The 21082-nt window shown below is 32.6% G+C and overlaps 1 protein-coding gene across 2 annotated transcripts in view; it reads right to left on the reverse strand.

Annotated features, from left to right (window-relative positions):
* Positions 1-244: 244 nt before the first annotated feature.
* AGL (amylo-alpha-1, 6-glucosidase, 4-alpha-glucanotransferase) overlaps positions 245-21082 on the reverse strand; it is a 62511-nt gene continuing 41673 nt past the window's right edge. The window contains exons 25-34 of one of the 2 annotated variants that reach the window (XM_016133408.2): positions 19940-20042; positions 16890-17115; positions 15555-15666; positions 13324-13459; positions 12200-12312; positions 11165-11376; positions 9936-10033; positions 8391-8478; positions 8151-8284; positions 245-2665 (exon numbers count right to left, since the gene is read on the reverse strand). In XM_016133408.2, the coding sequence (XP_015988894.2) occupies positions 2548-2665; positions 8151-8284; positions 8391-8478; positions 9936-10033; positions 11165-11376; positions 12200-12312; positions 13324-13459; positions 15555-15666; positions 16890-17115; positions 19940-20042 (1340 nt within the window). In that variant the 3' untranslated portion in view covers positions 245-2547. The remainder of the gene's footprint in view (positions 2666-8150; positions 8285-8390; positions 8479-9935; positions 10034-11164; positions 11377-12199; positions 12313-13323; positions 13460-15554; positions 15667-16889; positions 17116-19939; positions 20043-21082) is intronic. The other variant, XM_016133403.2, reaches the window with a different exon arrangement.

The following is a 21082-nucleotide window of genomic DNA, read 5'->3' on the forward strand; positions in this document are numbered from 1 at the left end:
TATAAAAGGTTTCAAGAAATACCAGGGGAGTGTAGAGTTGCTAAGAGATTTACTTATATATCAAGAATTTATTTTGCTGTTAATTTCAACATGACTATTACATTACTAAACAGCCTATAATTCTTCCTTCTCCTTCTGTCCTTATACATCTTACAAAAATAGATAAGCATCCCCCAAAAATCAAGGCTTAGTCAGCATTAACCAATTAGTTCAATGGTAAATAATGGAATAAAAACAAAATACAGACCTTTAGAAAAGATTTTTATTCTCTTGGCATACAGACATAAAAATGACATTTTCCTACTAGATAGAGCAGTTGAGACATGTAAGAAATGAGCTAAATTCACATAGGTTATAAGGCCCATTGATATGACAGGTCTCCTGTTTCTTCAGTTATCTTTAAAACTTAATAAATTATCATAGCGTACTGGTAAAACTGGTAATCTTACATCTCATATTAAAGAGTAGAATTGATTTGCATTAGTGAAGAAACAAGGCACAGAGCCATTCTCAAAATGTAATCCAACATCACTCATTCTACTTAAACGTTTTTTAGTCAAATGACATTTATCCCTTGATAGTCTGAAACTGTTATTTTAATTATCTTTGATGAAATAATGTGTAGCATACCTTCTTAAACTTTAAAATAGATCATATCAATTATTACGCTGTTCTTTCATTAATATTCCTAAAAATTTACTGAGGTATCTGCCCAATATGTCTGTTTTTAAACTGTCAACTCATTTATTTATTATTAACTTTTTTTTTTTTTTATCACATTTAACTGTCAGCCATTACTTTTTGCTTTCATTAAATATGTTGGTCATTACTTTTCTTATCACCTTTAATATAGGAATTAGAGCAACAGAACTACATAAACCCTTGAAAATAACTCAAGTTTGTCTCTCCCAAGAAAGGTATTTTAACTGCATAGGTTAGAGAAAGTTATACAATGAGAACCGAAGAAAGGGAAACTTGGAAACCAATGCGTTTATAGATAGAGGTCAGATTATTATTCTATACTTAAATTCGTAGGGCTTAATCTGCTTTAGGTTGGAAAATCAGAAAACTAAGCTAATTAAAACTATTTCTAAAGTAGGGTCAGCTTTGAAAAAGGGTGTGCAGGTAATCTTACGGTAAAGTGCATGAACTTTCGATCACCGGTATTTGACCTCTGAAGCATTTATATATTTTTATTATTTAAAAGTTTTAGTTGTTTTTCTTCATTTTTACTTCTTATTCATAGTGAAGGTGGTTGGGTATGTGATTTCTAACTGATAAAAGTGTTACTGTACCATTATTGTAATTATAAATATACCACTGAATAATATTGCATTATAATAAAAGGAGTTTTGCAACTATTGTCTTTCAACTGAAAGTACAATAATCTATTTTAAGTGTTTTCTTGAGACAAACACATTAAAAAAAATTCTACCTACAAAACAAATACTATTCAAAATGTCAAATCACATGTTAAAAACCTTTTTCCTTTCATGACTTTTCAGATTTAAGTTATCTTAAAATAACATGAAAAACTGTTCAACTAATTTTATTGAATTCAAAATAACTACTAAATTCCTATCTGTTTTTATGATACTAAGATTATTCTTAATGCTCAACGAGTCAATGGCAGGTTTTGGTTAATAGGAAACCAGTATCTACTATAATCTATCAACACACCTTTACACACAAACTAAAAATAGTTATTTAGAAAATTAATATAGCATTTTTTCTTGAAAGTTCTCATAAATAAGCCCAATAATTTGCAATCTGATAATGTAAACCATCTCATAGTAGGAAACTCAAACTCAAGATTAATTTTGTAAAACTGTTTTTAGGAAACAAATTCCCAATGCTTTTTATTTTTTCATATATCCTATGTATCATTAGCACAAACAAATTATGTTAAATATACTGTTGGCATTCATTATATTAAAAAATATTAATATATCAGTGAAAAAAATAAAAGCACATATGAACATCTGTGCTCCATTTATGAACATATATTGTAGGTGGCTACTTCCATAATTCAATGTTCATTTAATAGTTATTAAATGCAGTGTGGAAGGTACTAGAAATAATATAGTAAAAAGTGAGACCATTAACTAGTCTATTCATTCAGTACATATTGTCCTGAAGAAAATGCATACCACGTCTAAAGATACTTTTCTATTTCTTTCATTATTACTTTCTCATATTCATTTTCACTTATGTACAAACTGAAGATTACATGATTTTTCTTTTTCAAACTCTGGATTTCAAAACCTTTATTTCTAGGCATTTAAAAAAGTTACTAAATTTGAAAGAAAAACATTCCATTAGTTATGATGATTTTCTCTCTGACACAAATCAAAAGCTACCTCTGTATATTAAAAAAAGAAAGAAAAATCAATGCTTTTACAGTCTTAACGTATCTGGGCATCAATATTATATAAATGAGATTTTTAAAATGACTCAAGCTTGTGCATATAAAACATTTACATTATATTATGTCCCTGCATTTCATAATATAAGTGACTGCATACTTAATAAGTATCCATGAATCAACTATAAGTCATAGAGTGTTTCAAGAACAGTACCAATTGACCAGGCTTGTGTTTCACAGCTGAAAGGGCAGTATTGGCCATTCTCATTGGTCAGCTCTGGAAGTCCTTTCCAAGGAGATCTTAAAGAAAGAAAAGCCATTTTCTGAGACATGATCTAACTAACACATATCTTGTTGGATTAACAAAATAGGCAAGGGATTTGGTGATTTTGTCTTTTCATATAGAAAACAATCATACACAGTGATCTGCTACAAAATGAAACAGGATATCCTAAAGATGAATGAATATATAAAGAATTTAGATTAAAATTTTTCTTTGATATTTAATCTTTGTGATTTAAGACTTTCAAATAGAAAAAAATCCCTTTATGTATTAAAAACATAGAAGACTACCATTCCTAGCAATATATAAAATAAAGACCGATATCCTCTCTGACTTAATTTTATTCCTTTCAGAGTATGTTTATGACACTCAGATTGTAATTATGTAGATGTATTAAGTTTGATCTTGACAAAATTGTAAACTAACATGAAACAACACAATTGTAAACTAACATGAAGAAACACAATTATTAGGAAAAAGATGCCAATTAAAAACCACCTGAATTTCTATATTAATTTTTCATTCTACTGAATAATAGTATTTATTGTGTATTTATTATATTCTAATAATAAGTGCTTTATATACATTCTTCTTTAATGCTCACAGCAACCTAAAAGGTAGGTATCATAACCATTCCTATATAGAGGTTTATAGAGGTTAATAACTTGTTCTAGATCTCACTATTGGAAAACAGCATTATTAGCATATCAAATTTATTCTTAATTTGATGTAATCCCTTAAATGTAAAACAAATTAAAAAATACGGAATTCTATAATGTTTCATTTTTTAAGTTGGATTATGGGAACATATTTGTCTCATTATTAATATTTGTAACTCATGGCTATGTTTACATATACTTTTCTGTAGATATCAAATATTTCATAATAAAAACAGAAAAAATAATTCCATTAGGTAAATATGAAGATATTTTAAATAATAACTAATAATAACATCATCTTGTACCATATTTTAAAAAACGGTCACAGAGAGATGGAAAATACAGAAAACTTGTTTGTTTCTAAGTATTCAAGCTACTTCAGAGTAAACGCCAGATTACTAAAGCTGGTACCTACATGGGTATCTGTAGTGGTTGAACTGTGTCCCTCTCAGAATTCGTATGTTGAAGTCCTAATTCTCAGTTGCTCAGAATATAAATTTATTCGGATACAGGGTTGTTGCAGATGTAATTAGTTAAGGTGGGTTATGGTGGGTCCCTAATCCAATATGACTGGTGTCCTTATAAAATGGGGAAAATTTGGACACAGGCATGTACCCAGGAAGAATGTCATGTGAAGACTGGAGTTCTGCTGCCACATGCCAGAAGTGAGGACAAAGGGCTGGAAGGGATCCTGCCCTAGCTCCTTGCTCCTTTAGAGTGAGCATGGCCCTGCCAACACCTTGATTTCAGATTTCTAACCTGTAAAACCATGAGACAATAAATTTCTATTGTTTAAGGCACTCAATTTGTGGTGCTTTGTTAGAGTAGCCTTAGCAAACTAATACAGTACCAAAATTAAGAAACAAAATAAACTTATAGAATCATTAATATGCTGCTCATAATTACATACAGATACAATAGATATAGATCTTATACCAGTATGGTTATAAAGTCCCCTTCCCCTTGCTTTTTGAAAAATTCACTCCTCAAATCATTAGGTTGTGACGAAGAAGGTCAGTGACCACAGCTGGAGAGGGGAAGAGAGAAGGGTAGCAGGAGTAGCTCAGAGTAGGATGTGAAAGCCTGAGGGGTATGAGAAAGGGGTTCACACCAAGGGTGATGGTGGCCCAGTGCCCAGGTGGTGCCAGGAGGGTATCCATGCATTAGAGTAGCCTAGTGGGGTTGCCCCAAGTAGGCCCAAGCAGGGTGCAGAGGGCATCCATGTCCTGGGGCACCAGAGTAAGCGGAGACCATGTGGTTGGTGGTGGTAGCACAGTTTGGGGGAATATGTTACTCACTGTTGGAAAAGGGAATTCCAAATAGAAAAAGGGAGAAAAGTAGAAGTAAGTACTAAGTGGAACTGGTGTGAAAGGTTTTCAATATGTAGAGACAGATAAACACAGAGATGTGTGTATGTATGTCTATGTATATTTACTGTGTACCTCTCAGCTCCATTGGGAGGCCCATTGACAATGATTCCCCAGGAGCAATGAATACTGCAAGTGCCCAGATCTGGGATTCTAAATAACATTCTTCACTAAAAAGAACCAGGGCTCCTTAGAGAACAGCCGAGTTCTAGGGCTGGGGCAGGGAAAGTAAAAGATAAACCTAGAACATCTTACTGGGCTAGAAAGCAAGAAAGGATTTCTGCTTCTCGGAAACACGAGCTATAATGGACAGAATGTCCCTCCTGCCTGAAACGATCAAAGACCTGGACAAAGTATATGAAGCAATACTTTTCCAGATGTTAGACATTAAGCAACGAAGAACAGTGATCTTGAGAAATGGTGGAAAAAAATGAAGTGAGTACTGTAAGTCTGTACTGTACTGTCTTGAGAGAGGTTCTGGAATTTGGCATAGGGAGGGGGAACCCAGGTGGAGCCCAGCAGTCTCCTTGAGTTGAAGAGATGGAACTGAGAGTTCAGGAGGATCAAGGAGGCTAGAATGTTCTGGTCAGAGCACTAGAGAGGAAAGAACTGACAAAGAGAGAACTCTGAAATATGCAGAGTCCCACTCAAATATTCCCAGCATGCCAGCTGGCGAATGCACAAGAGGAAACTAACCAAAGATGAACAAAGGATTCCTTCACCGAAAGGATTAGGTGACGTAGTATGTGACATTCATGCAGGGTCAGGAGTAGTGTTACTCCTACCAGCCTGATTTGAAAACTTCATACTTCAGAAGTATGGAATAGAGAACACGGATGGGTCTTGACTCACTAGTGTAGACTAAGTAGCCCTAGGCTAAACACTGTTCTGGTCAGGCCCAACAAAACTTAAAATCAACACTTGAAAGGATCAAACTGTTTCTAAATAATTTAACTGCATTTAAAGATAATGCTCAGGAATATTTATGAAAATACAAAAAAAAAAAATCCAACACTCAACAAAGTTAAATGCACATCTGGCATCCAATAAAACACAAGCAGGCAAAGAGCAGAATACTAAGAATAATCAAAAGTGAAACTGAACCAGACACCAATTAGCAGATAAAGTCATTAAAAGTTACTATAACTGAAGCTGAGACAGGGAAGATAAAAATATTAAGCAGAAACAATGGAAGATTAAAAAAAGAGCCAAATCACACTTTAAGAGATAATAACTACAATGTATGAAATGAAAAATACACTGAATGGAGTTAAAAGCAAATCAGAAGAAAGGATGACAGATTTCTTGTCAAAATGCAATAACTTTAAAGTACTAAAAAAAGGACTCATCAACTGTGAATCTATACGTAACAAAAATATCTTTCAAAAATGTAGGCAAAATAAAGAATCTTTTGATATACAAAAACTGAAAGAATTCGTCATGAGCAGGCCTGCACTATAAGACAGGATAGAGAAAGTCTTCAGGCAGAAGATGATACCAGATGGAATATGGATACTCGCAGAGATGAAGAGCAATAGAAATGGCAACTATGTGAGTAACTGAGATTTTTTTTCTGTATTACTTAAATATCTTTAAAAGATAGCCAATTCCTTAAACAAAACTAATAAAAATGTAGTGTGGAGATTATAATGTATATAAAAGTAAAATCGATGACAAAAATTGTACAAAAGCCTGGAGGGGAAAAAAGGAACTATACTATTTTAAAGTTCTTATACTATACTTGAAAGTAAACTATGATAAGGATATGTATACTACAATCCTAAAGCAACAATTAAAAAAATTTATGAGGATACTTAATGAAGGAGATATAATGAAATAAAAATATTCAATCTAAAGGTAGTAGAAAAAGAAGAAAAAGCTAATGAAGGACAAGATAAACAGAAAACAAGTAGATTTATACTTAACCATATAAATAATCACATTAAGTACAAATGGTTTAAACATCTCAATTAAGTCAGCGGTTATCAGGCTGCATAAAAAAGCAAGACCGAGAAACTAATTGTTTATAAAACAAAAAAACAAGGCCCAAATTATATGCTGCCATAAGAAACCTATTTTAAATATAAAAACACAAAAAGGTTAAATATAAAGGTTGAAAAAATATGTACCATGGTAATGATTAATGAAAAAGAATTTGTAGTGTTTATATTAATACCAAGGTAGATTTGGGAGTGAAGACATATTTCCAGTGATAAAGAAGATCACTTCTTAATGATAAAAGGGTCAATTCATCAAGAGAACATGACAATCCTAAACATTTATGCACCTAATAATAAAGTTTTAAAATATATGAAACAAAAATTTATACAACTGCAAGGAAAAATAGACAAGTCTGTAATTATAACGAAAGATGTCATCTCCCCTCTCTAGGTAATTCATAGAACAAGTAGACAGAAAATCTGTAAGTACTTTTTACAACACTATTGACCAACTTGACTTAGCTAACATATACAGAACACTCTACTTTTATGAGGTAAACAAAGGAAACTCAATGCTATGGATAGTACACAGCTTTTCATGAAGAGGAAAGCAACATTGTCAAACACTATAGCCAGGTCAAAGAATAGCATTGAAAGGAAGTCATGGGATCTGAGAACCAGAAAGGGTCTTGTTGAGCGGCTTCAGCAGAGTGGTGAGGGCAAAACAAGCCAGACTGCAAGTGGGGAATGACCCAGTGTGGGGGTGGAGTGCCGGGGGTCAGAAAGCAAAAGGAATGAGGAGATTACTCTTACAGGGAGTGTGTTGGAAAAAACCAGAATGAAACAAAGGTTGAGGTAGGAACAGCATTACTTTAGGATGGGCTGACACATATCTTTGTAGTTTAAGAAGGAAAGATCAAGTGCAATAGCAAGAGAGGATAATTATTACAGCAAAGTCACGGGACAGGCTGCAGGGATGGGGTCATTCTTAGGTAGAAGACTAATCCGTGCAGTGCAAGATATTCTAACTTTTCAAGGACAAAAAGGAAGAAAGAAGAAAATCCAAATAATGAGAAATACTCAAAATAATGAGAAATACTATATGCTAATATACAAAGAATCTGACAAATGGGTTTGAAATAACAGTAAAAAACCTAATTATTAATTATAATGAAAGCATTTCTGAAAAATATTTATTAATATATCTTTAAATTAGTTAACACAAAATGCCCAGCCTAAATATTTTTAATTTTTGTATTTACTCTGTGCTAACCATATCCAAAAATCAGCTAAATTTTAAAATCAAAGACTATTTCACATGTATAAATCAGGTAATATTAAGTCTTGGAATTAAAATAAATAACCTAAAATAGTTAGAGGAAGGTAAAATGACATTATAAAACTTTGCTGTGTTAAAGAGTAAAACTTTCAAATTTCATTGAGGTAACTAGAATATACAGAAATGTCATTTACCTAATATCTAATAAACTGACTAAACCTAGTTATGTAAATTACATACCTCCAACGACGACTTACCTCTCAAGATGAACATAGTGTCGGGAAAGAACATTTTTAACCAAAAAAATAGTCTTTGCATTAGTCTCTGGACCCATCAATTTGGAAAAATATAATTTTGCACGAAGAAAATACCCAATGGGCCAAAGCCACTCCTATAAAAGATGATTTAAAGGAAAAAAAAAAAGAGCTATGAATATTTAAAATTATTTGAAAAATAACTTTAACTGAAAACTCAGAAAAGAGAAATGAAATTCTTACAGGTCCTTGGTGATAATTGAAACCTTTGGCAAGATTGTAGTTGTCATTGTCTAAGGCATTGTCATAAACTCCACAGTAAATCATATCACTGCAAAATGATTAAAATTTAGATTTAAAAAGATAAGACATTATATAGGAAGCATCAGAAAAAACTGTTCAATAGCAAAGGTAAGAGAAATAAATTATTTTGTCTTCTAATCTATAGAATAAGCTCATCATCCATTTATCCTTAAATTAGTATATACTGAGTTCAGAGAATTTTATAATGTGTTAGGGAATGACTAACAATACTTAATGGCTAATACAAAAAAATATAAAGCACATAGATATCTTGCCTTCAAGGAGTTAGCCTGACACTAAATACTGATTAGAATAAATTATTTCAGTTAACCTCTAACATATTTATGATGATTAAAATATACACAGAGTAATTTGAATTAGTAATCATTAAAGATAGGGTTTATTAATTATTACACATTGAAAAGGTTTTTAAAATTTCTCCATGAAGTTATTTTAAAATTAATTAAAATCAGTACATTATGAGATTACAAATAGCAACTGAGTACACATAGAGAATTTATATGCACTTATAAACTACACAAAATAGTACAAACATTGTGACAGATAATACAAGACAGTTATCTACATTCAGTTTAATTAAATCATTACTTTATTATTTTTTCTTTTAGTGAGAGAGAAGGAACATGAGTGTGCTTTAACTGTGGGTTTTAGTTTTGACCAGCGGTTTTTAATGCCTCTGAAAATGTGGAGAACACCTCTGAATGCAGATAAGTACACAGATATAAAATTTGACATCTCAAGACTGAAATTAACACAGAAAAAATCTACAAAGGTGAGGGTACTATAGAAATAGGGCTCTATCAGAAATGATATAGAAAACAAATTGATGATGGGTATCGAACTTTAAAATAGTAGAAGGAAAACATAATAGCCACGAGAAATTCAAGAAAAAGCAAAAGTTGAAAAAGAAAAATGGCATGAATACAGAATCATAAAATAAAAACAAAATTATTTATTGGTTTTAATAAAAATAATTGTGTAATTACATAGAAAGAATGGAAAGGGCTGGTGATGAGGTGAGGATGGAGTTAAATTCTCATCTGTAATCATAGTAAACAAATAGTGTCTAATATTTTTGAAAAATCAAGAAACAGGTGCATACTCCTATTTCTTAAAAATATTAAAGGAACTTCTAGGAGTAACACATTAGAAAATAAAGATGGTCTCTGAGGAGACAATATGTCTATACTTTTAATATCCATAATAATCACTTTTATAATAAGAAAAAAGTCATCATAAAATATGCATGAAATATTAGTTTTATAAACTTAAAAATTCTTTCACTGATCACTGAATGAATGACAAGCCAAAGGCATTTTGAACACTGATATTTAATGAAGACACAGAGGTATTTTTAGAAACTCGGTTTGAATGCAATTTTAGACATTTTATAGACAAGTAAAACAACTATGGTTGATGCAATACAGTATCAACAACATTCTTAGCACTTATATGGTAACTTACTCTGGATCCAAAGTTTTCATGCCAAGGGGACCAAGCAATTTTTTTTCTGCCACCTGTAAAGCTTTCCACGCTTTTTCTGTAGTAAAGAGCTCAGGAGCCTAAGCAATGTCAAAAACAAATATAAAAATTTTTTAAGATTACAGAAGGATTAATTTTCACTCACAGTGGGACATAAACTATTCATAAACACAGAAAAGAAGGAAAACGATTTAAAACTAGAGTGTGGGTCAGAAATCTGGTGCGGGTGCCAAACCTGATCTAATCCTGAGGCTGACTTGGAAGCGCTGTTATTGACCTTAGAAGTTAGAAGAATTGTTAGAGGTGATTATTTCCTTGTGTCATTTCAAGAAAGTGTACTAGCTCCAAACAGAAGTTGCCAGAGAAAAATGAAGGCAGAACACACTTAAACCCATATAATTTATTCCTCAGAAGATTTACAATAGCTTCCTTTAAGTATAACTGGTAACAAATACAGAAGGATCTGGCCTCCAATAGCATGAGTGTGTGATATGGAGGAGGAGAGAAAACACTGGTGACTAAGAATCTGCATTAATTGTAATGATTAAATGAAATCAAATACACACTAAACTGGAGCTATCTTTCTGTATCTTTGTGTTGTTTCTTCTACTATAATTAAGAGTACTCTGTTCAGTACACTTTTTGACAAAGTGTAAACAGCTAGGCAAGCACAGAAGAACACCTACCTTCTCTATTTCACTGCCCTTGTAGTTTATTTTTAGTCTAAGGAGAGATAAAATAACGAGAGTCTAGAATTCTTGACAGAACAGAACTAATTACAAAACAGAAAACACTGTGAGTTGAAGCTATCCCCATTGGTTCTCTAGTCCTGATGTTTTGAACTACTGTGCTTAGCTTTCAAGGCAGCTGGGGGCTAACCGAAGCAGTTGGATCTGGCACAAGCAACCTAATCCACTTAGTTCAGTGTGCTGTACAAGTATTGTCATTTTCTACGTGTGTTGTGATGTGACAAATGTTGGAAGCACTTCATTAGTCATCATCTGTTATTTTCTATTTTTTGATACCAAATGTTATAGGTTAAGAGTGATAGGTATAATGCTTTATTAATTAGAAAACACTATATGAAACTAGCTAGTAAACAATACATTTTTAAAGCAATTAAGTGAATTTGAAAACAAACGAGAATAATGAACTAAATAAAACGTCTTACAACACTTTTCAAATTTGAAAATAACAAACGAATCACTTACTACAACCATTGCTATGGTAAAATTAGGCCTGAGCTGGTAGTCACACCAAGGGCTTGAAGCTCCATAACTGTCTTTGTATATGCCACGTTTGTGAACCAGATTTGGATTCTTTTCATTAAAGTCTGAAGGGTCTTCGGACACATAAAATAGCTTTTCAAAGTTGTCTTGTATTTTTCTGTTCCACTCGTCATATGAGACTGTCACAACCTTTCCTAAAACATGATAAAAGACTTGGCAGTTTTAAGCATTCAAAGAAATTCATACATTTAGTTACAGCTAAGGAGTAATATTTAGGTAATAAATTATCCACTTTTTGAAAGTGTAAGAATCTTTTGAAGGGCACTTGTCTAAAGTCAAAAACTATCTTTCATTGTATTACCAAAAAAGGATTAGACTCAACAAACGATCCTTGATTTGTTTTTGGATCGCTCTTATATGTTTGAGAAAGTTACCTTTATTAAGCATTTGAAATGAGGCCAGTCTGAATTGAGATGTGTAAAATATACACTGGATTCCAAAGACTTGGTATCTCTCCAGATGAATGTAAAATAGTGATTACAAGTTAAAATAATATTTAACATAGATTGAGTTAATAAAATTTATTATCATAATTAATTTCACTTATTTCTTTTTACTTTTTTAAATGTGGGTATTAGAAAATTTTAAATTATGTATGTGGCTTAAATTATATTTCTATTGGAGAACACAAGTTCTAGAAAAAGAGTTGTGAAGATTTCAAAATTGTTCACAAAAACACGACTTGCTCATAGTCACACTGAGGAAAAAACAAAGCACGATAAGGCAATAACAATGATGATTTTCACATTTCACTTCAAAGTTGCTATAAAAATATGGTTTATAACCAGGTTTGTTATAATATACATACTAGTAAACTAGTGGTGTTCCTATCCTCTTAATCTTATGGGGAAGATTAAGATTTCTAATATTAGTTCATTGAGTAAAATGATGATTACATAGGTTAAGAATACAGACAGTACATTTGAAGTTTCCTAGGAAATAAAATGAACAGCTTACCATCTCTTTTAACTGTGACTTCATGATAAGGAAAAATATTTTTTTTAGATAATTCCAGCAACCAACGAATGGTAGATTTACTCAGGCCCACAATTTCCACAGCAGATCCATCTCTAAAATTAAAAATAAATTTTACTCTGTGAGTTGGAGTCATTTAAGTACTATTTAAAGAGCATTCAATAAACAACTTTTATGAATTATATAACTAATGTATTCTAAAACAACTATTTATTTAAAAAATCTCCCACTTTATAGGAATATGTATAAGAAACTCTCTTCTTACTATTTTGCCATGCTTACCTTCTTAACATATTTTTATAAAAATTCTAAGAAGTAGATTGGGGATGATGGAATAAAAGATGGTGGCTGGAAAAAGATAGGTGTAAGGAATCAGAGAATATTGAAATAAAGTCCCAGAAAAAAGAGAGCAAACATGGGATATACGAAAGAATTCACATCCCTGAAGCCAGGGAAGGTAAACATAATTAATTTGAGAGCTGCTTTTTTAAGGAAAATGAAAGTGCAACAGCTCACAATGCATCAAAATAAACAAGTTTTTTAAAGTTTATAAAGAATGTAATGACAGCTCCTGTTAAGTAATTTTTTGATAACTGAATGAAGATAAAATTTAGAATAAGAAAACAGATTCTCAGGCTTCATACTGTATTAAACATTTGAAATCATAAAAAGAAATAATGGGATAAAAGATAAAAAAAATTAGGGAAAAAGGTTCAGAAAGTGAAAAGATTTTTATAAAGAATGGGTTGTCTTCTATATTTACAAAAGATGAACATAATGAAATATTTACAATGAAAGCACTTCAGATTAAGGCAATTTCTTAAACACAGATAATGAATCATAAAACTTTCCTTTGAGATACTTGTAGAGAATCAACTCTTGGGAGCTTCCAGAAGCAGATAGCTTTACTTGATGACTTTTACCAAGAGGATTGTGTATGTGCATGTAAGGGAGAGGAAGGGATGAATGGAAGAGGAAGTGGGAGGGAGAAAGGAAGATTTTCATTGATTAATATGAAGACTTCATGGTTAACAGAATAAAGGTTTCCGCAAGGGCGTGGTTTTAAAAAGGGTATAATTATATAAACAGCATAAAATAAACCTTACCTTGGAGTGGCTGGGATTCCTCTGTTTCTAGCTCTGTCACTTTCTCCCATTTTATCCATCCATGTGCCACAATTGAAGCGATTTCCTCCATAAACAAATCCTGTTTCTTCATCGACCCCTGCAGTTACATTAAAACCTAACAAAGCAAAATAAAACACTTATAAAATTTAAAAGCAATGTAATAAACTAGGATAACTACTCTGGAGATCAATTTGGTAATATCCTAAAAGTTGAAGATATGCATATTTTACTACAATTTCATTTCTTTTAAAAAAATTTCTAAAAATCATTTATTATTTATTTATCATCCATCCATTCATTCATTTATATGGTGACTTTGGTTAACGAAATCCAGTAAGTTTTAGGAATACAATTCAACAGGAAGGCATATACATACATTGTACTGTGTGTTCACCACCCTTAGTTAGATTTCTTTCTGTCACCATGTATTTGACCCCTTTTCCCCCATCTACTTCCCCCCTCTCCCCCTCTACACTCTGGAGTAATTTCATTTCTAGATATATACTCTAGAGCAGGAGCTCCCAATCCCTGGGCTATGGACTGGTACTGGTCTGTGGCTTATTGGGAACCAGGCTGCACAGCAGAAGTTGGGGGGCAGAGGAGTGAGCAAAGCTTCATTTGTATTTGCAGCCACTCCCCAACACTAGCATCACTGCCTCAGCTCCACCTCAGATCATCACCTCAGATCCTCAGATTCTCATAAGAGCACCAGTCCCTGGTGCCAAAAAGGTTGGGGACCGCTGCTCTAGAGAAACCCTTATCTATGTGCACATGGAGACACGTACAAGGATATTACTGCAATATTGCTTGTATTAGTAAAAAAGTAAATAACTGCTGAGTATAGAAATGGATAAACACTTGTGGTTTATTCATACAATGGAAAAATCTATACCATTTAAAATTAATAAACTGGATTTATGTGAATCAAGATGGATAAATCCCCAAAACAAAATGAATGAGTATACAAGTTGCAAAAGGATATGCATAAATTTTCCATATATTTCCATAAAATATAGATAATACTAGTATATATAACAGTGTACATCTTTGTGGCTATGTCTTATATGATTATATAAGAAATTTAACTTAAAAAACATATAAAATATTTATATATAGTTTATATACATAATGTTATAATATATAACAACATACTGAATATATACTACATAATATATATCATATGTAATTTACACATAATAAAATATACATAAGCACATAAAATACAAAAACATACATGGAAAAAAAACTGTGATTATAAGATAATTATTAATTCTGGAGAAGGAGGGAAGAGAAAGAAATAGAGATGAAGCTTTATATATGTCTAATGATTAATTTCTTTTCAACACAGAAGAAAAAGATCTGAAGAAAATAAGGCCAAATGTTAATATCTGTCTAATTTCAATTACAGGTTCAAAGGTATAATACATGTTATTTTCTGTATATTGAAGTGTTTCAAAACTAAAATTAAAAGCTAAATAATTCAGAGATATCACCAAAAAAGGTCTTTAAAATGTAGAATCTAATTCTATTTAGTTCTCTTAGTGAAGGATAAAAAAAGTTATTCAGTGATCTTTGTCAGCCCAGCTAGGCATAAAATTTGTACATTGCTACTATGAATAATAAATTAACTAAATGAGGTTTAATTACTGTTTTAAAAAGAGTTCATAATATACAAGAAGGTATTTAAATTTCTGAGTATACATCAAGTTTGCCAATGAACTAGGGAGTTATCTAAAATGTCTGATCACTTAAGCTTATTATTTTATGTTAAAAATAAGTGTTAAAAAAAAGTAAAAAAATAAAAGAAAGTTCATAATCCTATTACCATAACAAAATTATTACTAGTCAGTCATCCGATCAATAAAAATGGGAATATAACTCATCCTCAATGTTCCTGGGAGTGTTAAATGGGAATAACATAGGCAAAGTAGCACGATAAGTACTTAATTATCAGTGATTATCAGTGATTCTTAGTATGATTATAAACACAATTACCAAATTACCTTTCAAATTGGCTAACAAAAGTATAAAATTTTATCTTTCGTCTAGAAATGAAAACTAAACCAGTGAGATCAGGAATTGTTTTAATCTTTTTTCCATAGTTATATTCTGATGTTTTAAATGCAAATAAAATTTTTGTCAAAAAAATGAACAACTACAAGGTTTAATTTCACCTCATCAGTAAATCTCTACTTTGTAAAGTGATGTACCTTCATCCTTCATGTTTCGATCTATCTGTGGACCAGCATTCCTTTCTCGGAACTGTATGCCCTGCATGTGCCTTTGCATAGCTTCTTGTATTACTTCAAACAACGGCTGCTCCTGTTTGAGACATAATGGCCATTACCTCTGTTAGAAATTACATTTTTCTTACCTTCCTCTGAATACCATAACTGAAGTTTTGTGAAAATATATTTTCCTTTGGAGGGAAAAATGGGGTCAGGGGTAGGACTGGGGAAAGCAGCAGCTCCTATACACCAAATAATACAGTTGACCCTTGGCATATGAATATTTAACATATTGTAGTTCTAACTATTAATGCCTGTGACATGAAATAATTTGTAATTTTGCTAACACAGGAAAATGAATCTTGTGAGCTTGTATAGTTTCTATTAGAGTGAATTGTTCAGCTAGTAGTAGTAAGTGAATCTAGCTTATTATACAGAAATCTAAACTTTAAATTGGCATTGCTGTTCTTATTCATTCACATACATAGGAATGGGCATAAATTATATACTAATGTGGTACTTTAAACTGTTTTTTTTACAAATGTTCTTTGAATACTTCATGATATAAATAAACATCGTGGAGACACCAATCTATGCTTGCCCTGAGGTAGTTTAGAAGTCCCCCACAGTCATAACCAAACAAACAATAACATATAGGCAGATCAGAGGTGGCAAAGGTATTGTATCACTGTACATTACTGACTGGGAAAATATTACTAAAAAATGTTTATTCATGCTGCACTGAGAAACTCTGAACTCCCTGGATTGGTAGTCAGTGCTCTCCACAACCTGGTTCACCCTTTTCACAATATCTTACTACCTTGCAGGTGCCCTACACAAAAAGCCAAACTAGACTGAGCAGTATGATCTAAATTCTAACCTATGCTTCAATCCACCCTGAGCTTTATTATTCTTTTTACCTTTAATGTCTTTCTACAACTTCCCTCATCTCTGCTGAAATCTTTCTCACCTTTTAGTTCAGGTCCAGTTTACGTGAAATTTTAGCTACTTTTTAAAGTCCTCCCTGATACCTATTTACTAGATCATCTCCCTCCCTCTTAGGAGAGACTGCACAGTGCTTCCCACACACCTCTTTTTGCAATGACCATATGACGTACGCATCACCTTTTCTACCATGTTGCAAGCTCTTTAAATAAGCCCCAAGTTTAATCTCTGCAATCTCTCACAGTACCAGCAGATGCTAATAGCAATATCTGAAGAATTATTAAGATACAGATTCCTAATTACATGTATTTTTTATTAGAAGCTAAAAGTCATTTTTCAGGAAAAGAAATTATTTTAAGAAATGATTCTTACCACTGTGCCAGCAGACAAAGGAACAGAATCATCTGTAGGATACATTCTGGAGACAGGGCACTTGAGAATGTCTAGGCCATTTGGAACTACTTTACAGTAGTCTTGAATACACTGCAGCCACCACCACACAGCATCCCGGCAGTTGTATCTGGCATAAGTTCCTTCACCCAGGAGATTAGGAATGAGACCGTGTCTCAAGGTACCAGCAAATGCTAAAATAATATTCCTAAAACAACAGAATTAGGTAGATCATTTCACATGAAAACAAACACCTGAAAAACAGAAGACAAAAAAGTCGTTTGGTGACTATTATTTTGGATGCATTTTTCTTTCCTGCCCTTATTGCTTTGTATTTTCATGTAGAAAGTGGTCATAATATAGAACAAGCACTGAATTAAAGGTTAGAAACTTTGATCCTAGCCCTGATTTTTTTCTAACAATCTGTGTGACTTACCCTCTCTGGGATGGTTTTTCCATCTGTGGAGTAAGGGATGTGACTGGGTGATTTCTAATCTCCCCTGCCACACCCAGCTCTAGATTCTACTTTTGAAAACCTTGGTATTTCAAAATCTAAGTAATTAAGAACATGCATTCTATTATTTTAAATAGCAAATACTAAGAGCAAAGCAAACATGTAAAAAAAATAAGAGTAAAAGCTGACCTTGAAAAACAGGATTAATTTTCAAAAATTGGTAAAAGGATATTTTATCTTTGAAAGTGTTAACGTACTATCATATACTAAATGACAACTTCGTAAGATGGTATAGCATCTTACAAAGGTATGAAAACTCTAAAAAGAGTATGAAACTAAGAAATAAGGACTGAGGTTTAAATCCTCGTGTTACCATCTGTATGCCTTGGAAAACCATTTAAAATGTGTAGACCTCAGTGCTTTTTGGCTAAACCACTTAGAAATTTAATTACTTCTCTGTTTCAGTTTAATGCCTATCTCTTAAATAATAGTGCACTAGGAAAGTTTTTATTTTCTGCAGTATAAAAGTGTTAGCATGCACAGTGACACTTCCAATTAATAAAGGGCCACAGTGCTAGCAGTCTTCACCATCCAGAACAATGTCCTACACTTGCAAATTGAAGCCAAAGACCTCTGTCCACAAATACCTCTGTAGGGAGAGAAAGTAGAACTAGCTGTAATAGAAATAACATATGTCCACCAAAATAGTTTCCTACATGTCCCAAACTACCTTAAGCTGGTTGTGGCTACATGACTGCATTCTAAGGCAAAAGAATATAAATAAAACTGAGGTATGTTAAGTATAAGGAACAGGATGAACTTCCCCAGGATCTCTCCCTCTCTGCCAGAGAACTGGAGATGACTCAGAGGCCCAGGAAGACAGTAGATCCTCAAGATGAAGAAGCCTGTATCCTTAAACCACTGTCTATGTGAAAAGCTGTCTCCTGAATACCCATATTAGAGCAGAAGCAAGAAATAAATTTTAAGAAAAGCCATTATACGTAAGAGTTTATAATTTATAGCAGTTAGCATGAACCTCGCAAGTACAGTATCTTCTAGGAATCGTCTAGATCAGTGGTGGGCAAACTTCGTAAAGGGCTAGACAGTAATTATTTTAGGTTTTGTTGGCCACATATGGTTTCAGTCATGTTTTTTCTTTTTTAAATGACTTTTTAAAAAGGTAAAAACCCTTCTTTGCTCATAGGTCATATGAAACAGGTTTGCCGACTCCTGATCTAGACAGTCATGTGTAAAATTAAGAAGCAGAAATTTTTGATAACACATGGAAGTGATAACTGGGAGCCCAGATAACAATGAAAACAATGATTTTAAAAAACTAATATTAATGGAATGCTTCACATGTGGCAGACACTGTTCTAGACACCTCTACAGAGAGCACAGAGGATAAATAATTTATCGGGTGGTAGTTTGGAACCAGAATTCGAACCTGGCAGTCTGGTCCAAACCCAAGTTCTTAACCACTACATTATGCTGAATCCTGAGGTCCCATTTCCTACTTAGTCACAGTCATTTAGAAGCATTTGGGGAAGAAGCAAACAGCCTCTCAATTTCTATGGCCCCATAATGGTATCGTAAGTCAATAAGAAAAGGTCTTATTATATTAGATTAGTAGGGAAGAATATAACACATATCAGATGCCCACTTAGAAATTTTCAAATTTTAAAAGGACCAAAAATAAAACTATTGTTATTTGAAGAGGCAAACCACTTTCCATCACTTGTCATCACTTTTCTGATGACACCAAAACGAGGTATTCTATAAATGTTTTTTTTTTTTTTGCCCACGTTTTAACTTGTAGAGCAGTGCTGTTCAAACTTAGCCTTGAGCTGTTGGTAATCACCAGCGTCCCTGTGAAATTAAGAGATTTCGACCTGCCAACTCTGCCCTCTCCACCCCAGCTTCAGATTCAGGAGAACCAATACTGGGACCACAAACATGCGCTTCTAATAGGCTCTCGGGTGATGGGGACACTGCTGTTGGGGAACACGCTCTGAGTGGCACTGCTGTTGAGCTTTCTTTTCTACCTCCAATGAATCCATTTATGTTATTGTGGCATAAGAAAACACCATTTTCTAGAAAACATAGGTTGCAAGGCCTGACAAGACAGAGGAAAACCTGATAGTATAGTTCTTTTTACAGGACTCAAAAATCCAGCAGTATCTTCATATAGAAGGGCAAAAAAATGAAAGACTTTCAAATTCTACCTAAAAGTTCATCTCAGTTCTTATACTTAATTGAAACATAGAAATTTTATTCTGTAGTGAGTGATGTTAATAACATAGTTATACATTTTTTTAGTTTTACTGACAGATATTAACAAATGTTGAAAATAACCTGACCTGAGGAACTTGAAATTAGTAACTTTGAAGATTTTCACTCATTTGCAATTCTATGATCCTATTAAATGAACATGTAAAAGAATACAATAAAATAAAAAAACACTTACGGAAAACATATCTCTCAAATATTGAGAGTGGATGGATAAGAGGAAAGTTTGAAGAGCATGTGAAAAACATTCAAACAGAAGGTTGCACTGAACCTTTTAGAGAGCTCCTACCTGGCTTCTAAATAGCGGCCGGTAATCAGCAGCATACCTCTAAGTGCAATAAAAGTATCCCTTCCCCAGCAGCGGAAAATACCAGAAGAAAAATGAGGCAAACCTAACAGGAAACACAACAAAATAATGTTAATTTTAAAAATACACACATGTTTATGAACTCTATTACTATAGACCAGTCACTAAACCTGGAGACCCAGGATGAGCTATAGGTAGTTTGCAAACTCTAAAATTATCTGCAAAATGTGTGTCTACGTTTATGTCAACTTCTGTTTGATGAGGTTCCATAGTCTTATCAGATTCTTAAAAAAATCTGTGGACTCAAAAGAGATTCAGAGCCAGGGCTAGAGAGGAATGCCTATCTAAATTGATTTGAATGTATGAGTCTTTAAACACAGATAAATTTCTTTGAATGAATTAAAGTCAGAGATCAAATATTTAACACATAAACAAACACTTAATGTAATATTAATGATATATGCTACCTACAACTTAAAGACAACAAATTAAATATGAAATGATTACTTTAATGATATATATTAAATGTTTTAATCATCTATCACGTTAGGGCCAAAGAGTATTACTCAATATTTTATTAATTCCAAAGAACTTAAAAGTATTACACTTTGTTAGTCAGGAACAGTTTTTACATATGAAAACAGGGATTTCAGGTACCAAATAATGTGAACATTCTAGGTAATTGCAGCCTTTATTCATGAGATAAAATAGCATTATCAATAGATAAAAGCTAAAATTTTATTTTTAGATTGAGTTTGGTTTCTTATAAAACATAAAAAATACAAGTGTTATTTATATTTGTACTAAAAACAATAATCAGTAGGAAAGCAAAGCAAAGGAAATTAGCATTTCACTCAAAAAAAAAAAAAAAACTATGCCAAAGCATAAATTTAATAAATATTTCAGGAGGGGAAAACTAAGAACATAAATAAAATGTACAGAGAATTCATTCATAACTTCTAAGCTCTTAACACTCTCTGACCTTATCTTGTTTGTCTTCCGGTTTGTTGAAGGAACAACTCTTCCCAAATAAAAAGTAATAGCCATGATACAGAAACATCCTTTGCTTTGTTTACTAAAGTATATCTATCATTGAAAATAATATATTATAAAAAAATTATTGAA

Source organism: Rousettus aegyptiacus, unplaced genomic scaffold (genome assembly GCF_014176215.1).
Source record: "Rousettus aegyptiacus isolate mRouAeg1 unplaced genomic scaffold, mRouAeg1.p scaffold_m13_p_17, whole genome shotgun sequence".
NCBI classification, from domain to species: Eukaryota; Metazoa; Chordata; class Mammalia; order Chiroptera; family Pteropodidae; genus Rousettus; species Rousettus aegyptiacus.